Source organism: Oryza glaberrima, chromosome 8 (assembly GCF_000147395.1).
Source record: "Oryza glaberrima chromosome 8, OglaRS2, whole genome shotgun sequence".
Taxonomy (NCBI): domain Eukaryota; kingdom Viridiplantae; phylum Streptophyta; class Magnoliopsida; order Poales; family Poaceae; genus Oryza; species Oryza glaberrima.
The window spans coordinates 1,467,252-1,480,251 of record NC_068333.1 but is presented as its reverse complement, the minus strand read 5'-3'; the positions used below and the strand labels follow the sequence as shown (position 1 = coordinate 1,480,251).

General features: G+C 41.5%; 3 protein-coding genes across 4 annotated transcripts; 2 read left to right on the top strand and 1 right to left on the bottom strand.

Moving 5' to 3' along the window:
- The first annotated feature begins 1,788 nt into the window (after positions 1 to 1,788).
- On the top strand, positions 1,789 to 4,379 carry LOC127781629 (protein LOL4). The gene is made up of 5 exons (XM_052308616.1): positions 1,789 to 1,934; positions 2,168 to 2,400; positions 2,543 to 2,652; positions 3,551 to 3,613; positions 4,034 to 4,379. The coding sequence occupies exons 2-5, from the start codon at positions 2,172 to 2,174 to the stop codon at positions 4,073 to 4,075; spliced, it is 444 nt and encodes a 147-aa protein (XP_052164576.1). The 5' UTR covers positions 1,789 to 1,934; positions 2,168 to 2,171; the 3' UTR covers positions 4,076 to 4,379.
- A 1,734-nt stretch (positions 4,380 to 6,113) lies between these two features.
- Positions 6,114 to 9,540, top strand: LOC127781444 (uncharacterized). Its single transcript, XM_052308398.1, has 5 exons — positions 6,114 to 7,289; positions 8,302 to 8,381; positions 8,500 to 8,764; positions 8,845 to 9,109; positions 9,223 to 9,540. Exons 1-4 carry the CDS (start codon positions 6,476 to 6,478, stop codon positions 9,093 to 9,095), a joined length of 1,410 nt encoding a protein of 469 aa, XP_052164358.1. The 5' UTR covers positions 6,114 to 6,475; the 3' UTR covers positions 9,096 to 9,109; positions 9,223 to 9,540.
- A 401-nt stretch (positions 9,541 to 9,941) lies between these two features.
- On the bottom strand, positions 9,942 to 12,746 carry LOC127782560 (uncharacterized). 2 transcript variants are annotated; one of them, XR_008019193.1, is made up of 5 exons: positions 12,508 to 12,746; positions 11,157 to 11,321; positions 11,010 to 11,059; positions 10,678 to 10,754; positions 9,942 to 10,518 (listed from the first exon to the last, which is right to left on the bottom strand). XR_008019193.1 is itself a non-coding variant. In XM_052309819.1 (4 exons), the coding sequence occupies exons 1-3, from the start codon at positions 12,737 to 12,739 to the stop codon at positions 11,022 to 11,024; spliced, it is 435 nt and encodes a 144-aa protein (XP_052165779.1). In that variant the 5' UTR covers positions 12,740 to 12,746; the 3' UTR covers positions 10,049 to 10,754; positions 11,010 to 11,021. The 2 variants fall into 2 exon arrangements, 1 of the variants encoding a protein (XP_052165779.1); XM_052309819.1 differs by having other exon boundaries at positions 10,049 to 10,754.
- Between the last annotated feature and the right edge of the window lie 254 nt (positions 12,747 to 13,000).

Below are 13,000 nucleotides of genomic sequence, written 5' to 3'. Positions count from 1 at the left end.
ATAGTTAGGGGTAAAATTAGATGTAAATTAAATAAGCAGTTGTTCGGTGGGGAAGTAACTGTATTTTGGTATAAATTTTTAAACGCAGATCATATAGCTACTCCATCCATTTTAAAATACAAGGTACAACATTTTTTTCCGATGTTTCATAATATAAGGCACTCATACAATTAATTAGCACATTACTATTTCCTAAATTTGTTTCTTTAATCACCACTCCCAAGATCTTTAATTCCATTAATTGAATACATCATCACATGCATGTATTGTGCTGTATTGTATTGTATTTATTAAGGTATCAAACAAAGATGTGATAATTAGTATTTATGTTAGTGATGGTTATATCTTATCTTTTGTGATAGAGGGTAGAACGGAGTGAGCATTCCTGATTGTACATGGAGCTTCAAATATCAGTAGATATTTTCTTTACGGGATATATATGGCCATAGCTACCAGAGAAGTCGATCAAGTTGGAATTGACGATGACATAGTTTATCTAATTTATATCCTTCTCATTGTGATAATGAAGTGTGTTAAGTTAAGCCTATCTTATCATAAGGAGTATGATGAATTTTAGGAGTAAATTTCACATAAACCCATAAACTGGGACACTTTGTTAGATGATGATAATTTTGAGAAAACTTTAAAAATCTTGGTGATGATCAAACTGGGATAGAGGAACTATATCACAAAACTATAGATTTATTAATAAATTTATCACAAAATTACAAATTTAATTAAGGCCAAGTATCACAAAATTACATATTTAATATTGAAATTATCACAAAACTACAGATTATAGAGTTTAAATCCCTAGCACCGCGGTTATGTTGGAGCTATAAACGTTGCAGTTTTATGATTAAATTGGCACTAAAACATTTAGTTTTGTGATAAATTTGCTATTAATATTTATTTTTGTGACACGTCATTTTAAATATATATAGTTTCATGAGAAATTCCATGCTAAATCTGCAGTTTTGTGATACAACACACACTATAAATATATTTTATAGTTTTGCGACAGTTTGATCGAGTATCTATAGTTTTGTGAAATTTTATTTATTTTTAATTTAAGTTGCAAACAAGCTCCTTTACCAGCACGTTGGACTTGGACGTTTGGCTTGCCACTTCCCCCTCTTGTCTTGATGAGCACAGATCGATTTATATTTTATTCAGCACAGATTTGGATCACGCTGCCCCTGCAAATCTTCAATCCGATCTCTGCAAGACTGCTACTGCAATACGGAGTAGACCTCCTGACAGTTACAGGTACAAAACGTACGGCTTATAACCGAAAACCACCACCCCAAAAAAGGCCAAGCTCAGCTCAACAAACGTATCACCCTGCATGCATGCAAACACGACTGATTAAGCAAAGCTACTCCTTCTAATCCGCAGCTGCAGCAAAAAACTAACTAACTTGCCTTGAGAATTGAGCTCAGAATCGAATCAAATTAACTTGCACTTCTCTAGTATTAATCTTTCGCAAGCAGCCGCAAAGAAAGCTGTGAGAATTATTGGCGCGTAGGAAAGAAAGAAAGAAGAGAAAAGATTCTGTCGTTGGAGAGGAGAGGAGAGTAATTCGCCCATATCCGAAAGGCATCATCTCTCCATCCATCCGTCCACCCATCCATGGTGATGATGATGATGCTGATGATTCATCCATCCATCCACCATCGTCGTCGTCGCCGCGAGCGAGCGAGCGAACGATTGATTTCTTTGCAGATTCCGAGAATTTATCCCAAACGAATCCGGCCATCATCCCCCTCTCCCTTTAAATCCACCTCCCTCCCAGCTTCGTCTCCTGCCACCGTGGAGCACTCGATCTCCAAGCTCATCTAGCTCTTCTTGCTTCAGCTTCTTCCTCTCTCTCACAGTTCATCACACTTGGCTTTTTGAGTCAGGTGCTTGTTCTTCCTGCTGTTCTTGCCTTGGTAATGCTCTTGATCTCTTCTTAGATGTAGTCTTGGGTTAGCTAGCATGCAGTTCTTGGGGTTTATCTCATCTTTCTGTAGTTTAGTGTGTCAGGTTTAGTAGTAATTGTTCGTCGAGAAAACAAAATGATATATGGGTTGGATGAATGGAGAAGAATGTGGTTCAGTTCAGTGTGATCATCTTCTTGTTGTGGCTCTGAATCGAATGAGCTGTGAATTTGGTGAATTTGCAGGCATATGCAGGACCAGCTGATCTGCAGCGGCTGCAGGCGCGTCGTCCAGTACAGGAGAGGGGTCGCCGGCGTCTGCTGCCCGGGCTGCAACACGCTCACCGCCGTCAACCCGTCAGCGGTGGCCGACATGTCGGAGCTCATCTGCAGCGGCTGCCCCACGCTGCTGTTCTACAACCGCGGCGCCTCCAACATCCGCTGCCCCAGCTGCAACAGGCTCAACTCCACCAGATCAGGTGAATGAAGATACAGAATTTGCACATACTATATCTTTCTCTGAAAAGATCATATTTGCAGCTGATTCAGAGCTGCAAATTGGGATGAAATTAATCTACTGAAATCTGAGCTGATCATGGATGGTTTTATTTGGTGGTTCAGCCAACCAGATTGCACACCTGACATGCGGGCAGTGCCGGACGACTCTGATGCACCCACCTGGAGCCTCAACTGTGCAGTGTGCAACCTGCAGATATGTTAACCATGTCAGGGTATGTTCTCATCTCTGAATGTTTCTACCCTCTATATTTCTCGCATCGCGCATTCGCTCTCCGGTTTCGCTCTCTGGTAGTAATCATCGTCGGCTCATCGGCTCGGTGATAACCAGGGTTGGAAATTCCGAAACGAAATTTCCGAAATTTCGGACATTTTAGACCTCTCCGATATGATATTATTTCGGCCAAAATTTTTTATTTTTTAAAATTTTTCCGTGAACTTTGGTAATATTTGTTCAAATTCAACTAAATTTTATTCAAAATTTCGGAAATTTCAGACCGAAATTTCAAAAAAATCAGCATTTCCGTGAGGACCGATCAAATCGGCTAAACCGAAAGGTTTAACCCTGGTGATAAATAGTTAGTGTGTTCTTGAATGATCTTTCCACAACTGAACAGCAACCTGAGTTGATCAACTGGAAAGATGGAATAACCTTTTAATTTTGCCTAGAATATCAGTAGTCGACACAGGTTTTTCTGAAGCTGAAAATATGGAATTTTCAATTAGATTTTCTCATTTCTGTGAACAAAATTTCATGGGACCATTGACTGAACAAACCAGCACTTGCTTTTATCTTTAATTTTGCATCAACTAGGGGATGCATATGGTTCTCCTCTTCTTAAAAAAGATGACAACTTTGGTAGGTTCAGCTTGCTCCATGGTTTTTTCATGGAATCAGTTCTCAAAGTAGGCATGTACCTATGATTAGCCAGCAGAACTCGATGCCTCGGCCAAGATTTTTATCTTCCAATTCCGTTATCAGGACAATGAAACTAAATGATGATGGTCCATTGGGACAAATGAAACAATCTGAATCTTATGTGATGTCAAATGTTCCATGATGACGATGCTAGCTTTGTTCTCTGAATTTCCTTTTCTTTCTCCTACTTGCAGGATGCTCGGCCTCAAACTGTCCTTGTAGAGAATCCTAAGACACTGGATGATAAGGGCAAGCTGGTAAGCCTCATCTCTAGGCTATATATCTCTACTATCTACTACTTTAAAAGACGCAGTCCTCCCATCCCACCCTACCGCACGCAGCACGAGAAAATCTCGTAATAAACCGAACCGGCCCACCCACCACACCCTCCTTCCCGCACCGCGTGAGAGAAAAAAAAGTGCACGTCCGACTTCCATGTCGTCTTCTCGCCAGAAAAACCGAGTTTCAGTATCAGACAAAAATATGATAGTTGTTTTTATGGGTCCATTGCAACGCCTAGACATTTAACTAGTAGTACCCTAAAACCAAAATTTCCTTCTGAATTTTTTTTCTTGGAATAGCAGAAAGTTTCACTTCTGAAATGATAGCTGAAGAGTACATGTATTTCAGCTCTGAAATGTCCAGTTGATTGACTGTTCTGTTTTGTTATGGTATAGGTGAGCAATGTGGTTGTTGGTGTCACCTCATGGAAAAGATGATGAACAGGGGCTCATCTAGGGTTTAATCCCAAGGGTCTATGGATGATTGATACCCTTGGTGGATTTGTATCATTACTACAAAGCTATTGTTAAATCAAGTGTGTTTTGAAGCTTGATATAAACAAGAGAAAAACAGTAGGGCAAAAAATGAAGAAAAAAATATATCCGAAATGTGCCATGTTTGTGCTTCTTTTGTGAGAAAAAAAATGTAAATATGCTGGCTATGGTGCTAGCCTATGTGCTTTTTAGCAAAAAGGAATGGAAATGAGATGAGCAGCATTGTGTCCTGGAATTTTTATCCTCATCCTCTTTTTATTTCTGCCTTGGACAAGCTGAGTCAACATTGCACTTGCTCTCTGGGAGTTTTTGATTCTTCATGCAGTTGAAAAAAAAAAACTTGAAACCACTGTTGAGAAAAAAGATAGTGATGGCCACAGGAGATGAGGAATCATGCCTTGTTCTTTTACTGTGGATAGACAGATTGATCTTTCCAGGCAAAATAAGCTTCTTCAGAAAGACTTCTTAATAAGATTTGACTGTTTAGGATTATCCAGTTTAAGCTCTAGAGAAAAGGGTATATAAAGACATGGCATGGGTTGCTTTCATGGAGCTGATAAAATATGCCTTTTCTATATTGAAAAATCAAATATTAGTATTTATGAAAAAATAATTTAAGGACATTTTGATTTGTAGTTTTTTCTCATAGAAAAAATGCAGGAATAAGTCTTTTGTAGCAGTAAACACTTTTAAGAAATATCATAATGTTTTTTTAAAGAAATAAGGACTAAAAGAAATACACAAAGCAAATTTTCTGGACCTTGTAAATTAAGAAATCCCCAACCAGCTTGGTCAAAAACAGTACGAGATGCTAGCAAAGGTTGGAGTATAAGATGGCACTTGTTTGACCTTACATGTCCATATCAATATTTTTTTTCATTGACAGATTAAGTAGTATTGTCCACATCAGTTTAAATTTTCGTTGATATATTAGGCACCATTTTCCGTACCAGTTTTATTTTTCGGTCATAAATTAAGTGCCATAGTCCATATCATTTTATTTTTCATTGACAAATTAAGCACTATAGGTGACATCATATCGCCTTCATGCGAAGCTTCCATACTGAAACAACAAGATTAGAACCTTCATATACCCATGTCTGATGTGATTGGCTTCATTTATCATCAGTCCTCGTTCCAAGGATTGACCAAAACTAATACTACTTAACGTGCGTAAAACAAATGTAAGAATGAGTCATGAATACGTGTAAAATTCAAGGACTTATCTTAATTCAGGAAGGGAAAAAGAACATAGCTCAGAAGACGCACACATACACGCACAAGCAGAAAAATATACTTCATAAATCCTCATCCTACGCTCCAAGAGACGAAAGCGTAAATCCCTTAATTCATCTGTCCCAAAATGTAGCTATCTAATATAGGATGTGACATTACCTAGTACTACGAATCTGGACAGCCTACACATACACGCACAAGAAGAAGAGTATACCCTATAAATCCTCATCCTACGCTCCAAGAGACGAAAGCGTAAATCCCTTAATTCCTCTGTCCTAAAATGTAGCTAATGTGACATTACCAAGTACTACGAATCTAGACCTAGTACAGCCTGTACTAGGTCCAAATTCGTAGTACTAGGTAATGTCTCATCATGTACTAGTTAGCTATATTTTGGAACGGTGGAAGTATCTTATAACGTAATCGAGTGTGCTTAATATTTGTGTGTACCAACAAATTGTAAAAGTAGGATGTGTATGTGTGGTGTGCTTTGGTGTATGCATGTGCGCATATTCTATTCAATTAAATGAAAATACACATATATGGAGCACCGATCGAAGGCAAAACCCATGTTCATATATAGGAATTTAAAATAAAAATACAGCAAAACAAATCCTCGATCTTAGCCCCAATAAAAAATAAAAAATCAGCTCGTGATCTATTATAGCTCAAACTACAAGGTAATAAAAAAACCTATTAAACCGACAAATTTTAATCAAACCTGATGAACAAATCAAGGCAAAAACGAATTAAACTAACATTATATAACACCTACACATCGTGAGATCCATGCATCATCAGAGAGATTCCCAAATTAGTCAACCCCCATGCCAAGATTACCACCCTCATTATCCTCCGCATTATAATCACCTGACCAACCTTAATTAATTAAGCTAAATTTCACACTAATCCTAGCAACTAACCTCCCCCGCATTAAGCCTAAACTTCGTAACTAACCCCAGCTTTGTTTTTTTGCAGAAAAGCCCCTCTAATCCGCTGCCGTCCGTTGAAATATTTACATTTTGGTCCTCGTGATGAGTCCGAATTAGCATATAGGTCCCTCCCTCCCAAGCATTTCTTCCTTCCCCCTCAAACGCGTTGATTCCGATGCCAATGGCGGCCGCGGCCGGCGCCGGCGAGCCGTCGCCGTACGCGGAGGCGGCGGGATCCGACCTCGCGAATGCGCGGGCGCCGTCTCCCGTGGTCGGCAAGCACCTCCCGTCGGGCGCCGTGCCGCGCCACGCGTACGTGTTCGACGGCGAGGGGGGGTTCGCCGACGCGGCGTGGGACGTCGCGGCGGCGGCGCCGGGGGCGTTCACGTGGCACCACATCGAGCTCCCGCGGCAGCAGCCCGGGGGCGCCGCCGCGAAGCCGCTCCACCACGCGCAGGCGCTGATCGAGCTGCTCTGCCCGCCGCTCACGCTGCAGGAGATCCTCGCGTTCGTCGCCACGGGCCCGCACTGCGGCGTCGTGGACGGCGGCGGCGGCGGCGGGGCGGGCGCGCTCCTTCTCCGCGTGAGCTCGCCGGGGCCGGTGGGGAGCGCGTTCGCGCTCCGCCTCGCCGCGCGCGTCACGGACAGCTCCGTGGTGACCGTGTCCGTGGGCGGCGTCCCGCGCCTCGCGTTCGGGACCACGCAGGCGTCGCTCCTCTCCGAGGTGCCGCTCGGGGTGACCGCGTCGCTCTCCGACGAGGGCCACGGCGGCGGGCGCGCCGTCGAGGGCGGGGTGGTGATCGAGGAGCGGCTGCTCGAGTCGCTGCTCGCCATGAACCACGCCGACGGCGCGCACACCGACAACCCCGTGCCGCGGACCGTGTCCAACCTCCTCGTGCACGTCCTGGGAACGCACGTAGACCACGTCCACGACATCGTCACGCGCCTCGAGATGGAGCTCGACAGCATCGAGCTGCATCTCGACAAGGGTAGGTGGAGGTTGCTTTCTTGACTAGTAATCGCATATAAACATAAATCAAATTATTAGGGTTCTAAGAACATCTCCATTCGTTAGACAAAGTTGGTGCCCTTTTTTTCCCTTTTCTGGTGATGTTGTTAGGTAGGACGAACTAGCTTCTTCGTTACGTCTGTTGTTCATGATTACGCACGAGAGAAATTTATTGTGCTTTGCTTTGTTCTATGGGCTCATTGGATTACACTAAACTGGAAGTCTAAAAATTGGGAATTTGTCGAAAATTATCGATTCTGTTGTGATTGTCCATCCGCATTGGGGCGGCAACTTGATGAAAAACTCCTATGATTGGAAGGAGGTTGCTGATGCTATTGAATTGATTCTTGATTGTTACTGTTCCATGGAGAAGTTCCAATTCCATATTCGTGCTTAAATTGATTCTGAAGCGGTGTATTTCCTTTTAGAGGTGATTTCGGGTGTGTTTAGTTCCCACCAAAATTGGAAGTTTGGTTGAAATTGGAACAATGTGACGGAAAAGTTGAAAGTTTGTATGTGTAGAAAAGTTTTGATGTGATGGAAAATATGGAAGTTTGAAGAAAAACTTTGGAACTAAACCCGGCCAATAAATTATAAATTTGGGGTGAAGTAAGGTCAGAGAAGAAGGAAAGGTCATCAATTTATAGTTTGTTATGTATGGTGGAATGAAATTTCTGAATGTCATGTTGGCAGCAACCGTATTTCCTGAAATGCCATGATTATATTGCTAGCTGTGATTCCAGATGGGATTCATTTCACATGATCAGTATGTGCAACAGAATATTTTCTGAGATGGATTTCTCACGTAGTCTATGGATATCTGTTGTTCTACTTCTACATAGGTTAATGTCAATGGAAGTCAATGTGAAGTCTAGTTTATTTACTACTAGCCAAACTTATGCTCAAATTTGTTATAGCATTCTGCAGATGTTATTCTTTCTCTTAATGGGCTTTGAAGGTATTTATGATATTTCTGTGAATCTTGCTTGCAGGTGGTCACTTTATGAGGAAACTTTTGTTGGATGGAAGGAGATTCCCCAAAATGCATCTTGATCTACAGCGCCTGCTTCAGGTATTTTCTGAAATTTATCTCAAATTGCTAAAATGGAGTTCAATGTATGAGTATGTTATTGTTCACTGGATCGGGAACGCATAATAGAAGTCATGGGCTTTAATGATTTCTTGCCTAGGTTGTTTCTCATGGTGACCAAGTATTCCCCCGTGTAAAGGAAAAATGTGCGAGCAAGAGTTGGTTTGCGAGTGAAGATATTGTTGCTCTTGAAGATCTGATAGGCCGTCTTAGGAGGCTGAAGGAAAATCTTGGATTTATAACGAATAGGGTGACTACACTTCAAGCTAGTCTAGATAGCTGGCAATCTGAGCAGATAAACAAAAGCTTGTACTATCTTTCATTTTTGTCCATAATATTCCTTCCTCTATCCATTGTCACTGGAGGTATGTTCCCATGCGTATTTCTGATGCCATTTATTGCTTAAGGTCTCCAATTTACCTGATCTGCTGCAATGTTTGTGCAGTTTTTGGGATGAATGTTGGTGGTGTGCCATGGACTGAGCAGAAAAACCCTGCAAATCTAGATGGCTTCTTCAATGTCATGTTAATATGCGTCGTGATCTTGTTGATCCTGCTGCTTTGTTTCTTATTTCCTTCATTGTATTCACACGTGTCGGCATGGAGAACCCGCCGTGCACTGGCCCGGAGCAGTTCTCAGAACAAGAGACATCTGAAACTCTTTAAGGGTCACAAAGATGGTTACATGCGCCTCTGAGAACAGAAATGCAGGTAACTGGTAATATATGGTTTTCCATAGGAATCATAATTATCAGTTACTAGTTGAGATTATTGCAGTCTTCCCATGGATTGATAATCTCCTTACAATCTCTATATTGATGCAGGTTCTCCATGTACTTAGCCAGCACATGGATGCCTTTGTAATATGGAACCATAGATAGAAAATCCAACGCGCTCATGTTGTCAGCAAGCAAAGTTGACAGAAAGATAAGTTTATTGATGTGATTGTAACATTGGCAAGAGGAAATCCTAGATAGTCATTCGCACATGTACAGCTTTTGATTCAGAGCCTCTACTGGAGGTTCATATCTTTTTCATTGCTTAGTTCTTTCCTTTGTTTCTTGGGAAGCTTGTGAATGTGGTGGTTTGTTTCCCTGTAAACTTCAGCATTCTATGAGTCATGACTGTACACATTGTTTTCATTCCCTGTGGTTCAATCTTCATATCTATTGTTGTTAACTGTACACATTGTTTTCATTCCCTGTGGTTCAACCTTCACTATGAGCAATTCGGTGTGTTTTTCTTTACTGAGTCATGACTTCATATATGCTTTACTGAGTAGTGACTTCATATATGGTTGGCGCTAGAGTTTGCCAGCGCAAGTGCCATTAACTGTGAGTCAGTTTCACTTCATGTTGGAGCATGGAAGAAAACCCTCCAGATTGTACATCAGGTTGCAATCTGCCGGCAAGAATGTCTGTAAAATTTACTGGTTGGATTCGTCGATCGAATTTGTTTGCAATTTGGGAATAGCCCTCGCCAGAATGTGTACCAAATCATCGATCGAATATGTTTGGAATTTGGGAATACGCCTCGCCAGAATGTTACAGAGCACGGCATCTATTCTATGGAGAAATCATTGTTAATTGTTCATTGAGGCTGTAAGTGAAGCATTCTTGAAACGATCAATCAAAGATTGTTTCGCTGCGCACAATATTTTCCTCGTCTGGCAGTACATTTAGAGCATAATACTCCATCCGTCCCAAAATATAAGGAGTTTTAATTAGACGAGACACATCTCAATACTGTCAAGTCCAACCAAAACTCCTTATATTTGAAAGGGAGTGAGTACATAGTAACGTACTAGATGAATCAATTAACAACTATTCTAAATTTTCTTGTTTTCACTAACGTTGCCGCATCAATGAATATACGCAAGACGGCACAGGTCGGCTTCATCGATTAAACAAAATTTAGACAATTTGTTTGAAATTTGGGAACAAGGTTGGCCAGAAAGGTACAACAGAAAACATATAACAACACAATCGATTGATTCACGTTGTTGGCAACTTCGATGTGTCGATGGAGCAACATTCATCTGATATATGCAGTGACGATTCCTCACCCACAAAAAGAAAGTTCACAAATGCAAATGATACATCTGAAGTACATTTCCCAGTCTGCAGTACGAACAAAAAAAAAAGATTGGTCCAATATATTACTCCCACTCCATTAAATGGCAAAAAGAAATGGAGTGTCTAAGTGAGACTCATTTGGAGGACAAACTGCAAATGTTACTCTCACTTTTAGGCACAACCTCGTACGAAAATGTTGCTTACAGTAGAACTTCAAATGGCAACTCTCCCAGACAGAAACGGGAGTACACGGGGTAACAGTGGAAACTATCTTCTAAACCCTGTAATTCATAGCAGGGGTGTCATATACAGCATGCAAGTCAATAAAAGATGCAATTATAAGGTAGAGAAGATTTCTTATGTGATACTTGGTGAGGCTTATAACATTTCAGATATAAAATTGTTCGAGTTTTTAGCACTAGATTATACTAGCAAATAAGGAAAATCACAACTCTGCATCTCTATTCAATTCATCAGGACTAATCTGTTGTCAGCATATTTTATTAAGGCCTACATCTGGGGACTATATGCTGTACCTCAATCCAACTTCAATTCTGTCTGTGCAACTGTACATGAGAAGAATGATCTGCGAACAAAATGCAAGATGTTAATCATAAGGGACTCATCAAAGTGTTGACAGAAAGATTCAGACCAATACATTATTCATCGTAGAAGAGCAATACCACTTGTTACACCAGTAGAAACAATTCTATCAATGTTATCTATACGTCTTTGTATGGAGCGCAGGAGCATGTTCAAAGCTAAAACTCTCTTGCGAATAGAACAAATCCTTGTGGCTTGTTGCATTATGACCGGGGAGGGTGCATTCTCTAATAGCTTGTCTAGTTCTGCAAAAGAATAAAGGTAATTTCATATAATTCATTAGTGCATGTACAAAGGGCCATGGAGAAACCGCATTTTGAAATAACATATTTGATGGGAGGCAAACTGAGCAAATATCAACATTTTTTTAAGGGAGGACCGGAGGAAGAATCAGATGTAGAAAATGTAGATAAACTACCTCGAGGAATATAGACAGATCAAAAAAATAGGCAGGTCAACCAAAATTGAATTCGTACTTTGTCATGCATGGACAGTATGGATATCCCAAAAGTTTCTGACTATGTTGATCTTCATAATAGCAATTCCCTTACTAGGATTTACAAGTTCATACATTCATGTTTAGGGTGAAATTAAATACAAATACCCTCTCTAAGTCCCAATCATAAACATATCAAACAACCAAATGAGCATTCAATTTATGAGTGGAACTAAGAACCATACAAGTACAGTCAGTAAATCTCCTGGTTCGCTAATTTATTGTACAGTATACTACAAGGTTTAATAACAAAAGATGAATGGCATGTTCCGTGAATTAGTTCAACTCCACACAAGAAATCGTACTGCATGTCTGCATCAGTTTAACAGCTATTTCAATAAGCCAATCATAACAAGTTTTGCAATAAGGAAAAAAATGGAGACGATCTTTAGCAATGTTACGATTTTGAAATAAATATAGAACTAATTTCAACTCATCCAAACCACTTGAATACAACTCTAAACCAAAAAAGAAATCCTCTTGAACTAACATGAATATCCAATCATCCATGTAGCAAACAGATAAAAGTTCAGCGGGAACGGACACGAAAATATCTACCTAATGCTGGAAACAAGAAGACTATATCAGTAATTCAGTATCAAAATATCCAGACAATTAGAGACGTACTTGTCCATAGTGCATAGCTTGTAAAGAAGACTGTACTCGATACTAGCACAATTCACAAAATGCGTGAACTATAAGCATAATTCGTTAATTATTGGTTCACGTATGCCGCAAGCTAACGCCTTAGTGCATCAGAACATTTCTACGAATCAATTACATAGCAGAAAATCGTCAACGCAACTCGAACGACGATTCCTACACCATAAAAGGCACACAAAACCCTAGGAGTCGACGAGCCTACACAGCAGCAGTAGGAAGCAAAGCAACGGAAGTCGCGGGGGGAAGGCTCGGAGAGACAGGCACGCACTCACCTCCGTTGAGCCGGTCGACGGCGGCGGCGAGCTCGCCCTGGCTCCGAGCGGTGGCCGCCGCGCACGCCTCGTGTTCCTGCAGCGCGCCGCCCAGCACCCCCGCGATGGCCCCGGCCAGAGCCTCGCACCGCTCCGGCTGGGCCGCGGGCGCGGCGGCTCGCTCGTCGTCGTCGTCGCCGGCGGCGGCTGCGGCGGATGGGGAGGCGGCGGCGGGTGGATCGGAGCCGTCCATTGGAGCGGCGATGCCATCGAGGGGGGCTTCAGATTGGGGACTAGAAGCGAGAAAGTGCGACACGGTGATGGGCCTCCATGTAATGGGCCCATATTTGGATGTGAAATGGGCTGTGCGGTTATATTTGGGCCTAATTCAGTCTATGAATAAGTTCACTTTATATTCCTCAAATTATCGCTGAGTTTAAAATTCATCAATCAACCACAATAATATGCATCGTTAACATTGAACAGTATGCAATGAGTAGCTAGAACTAGCAGT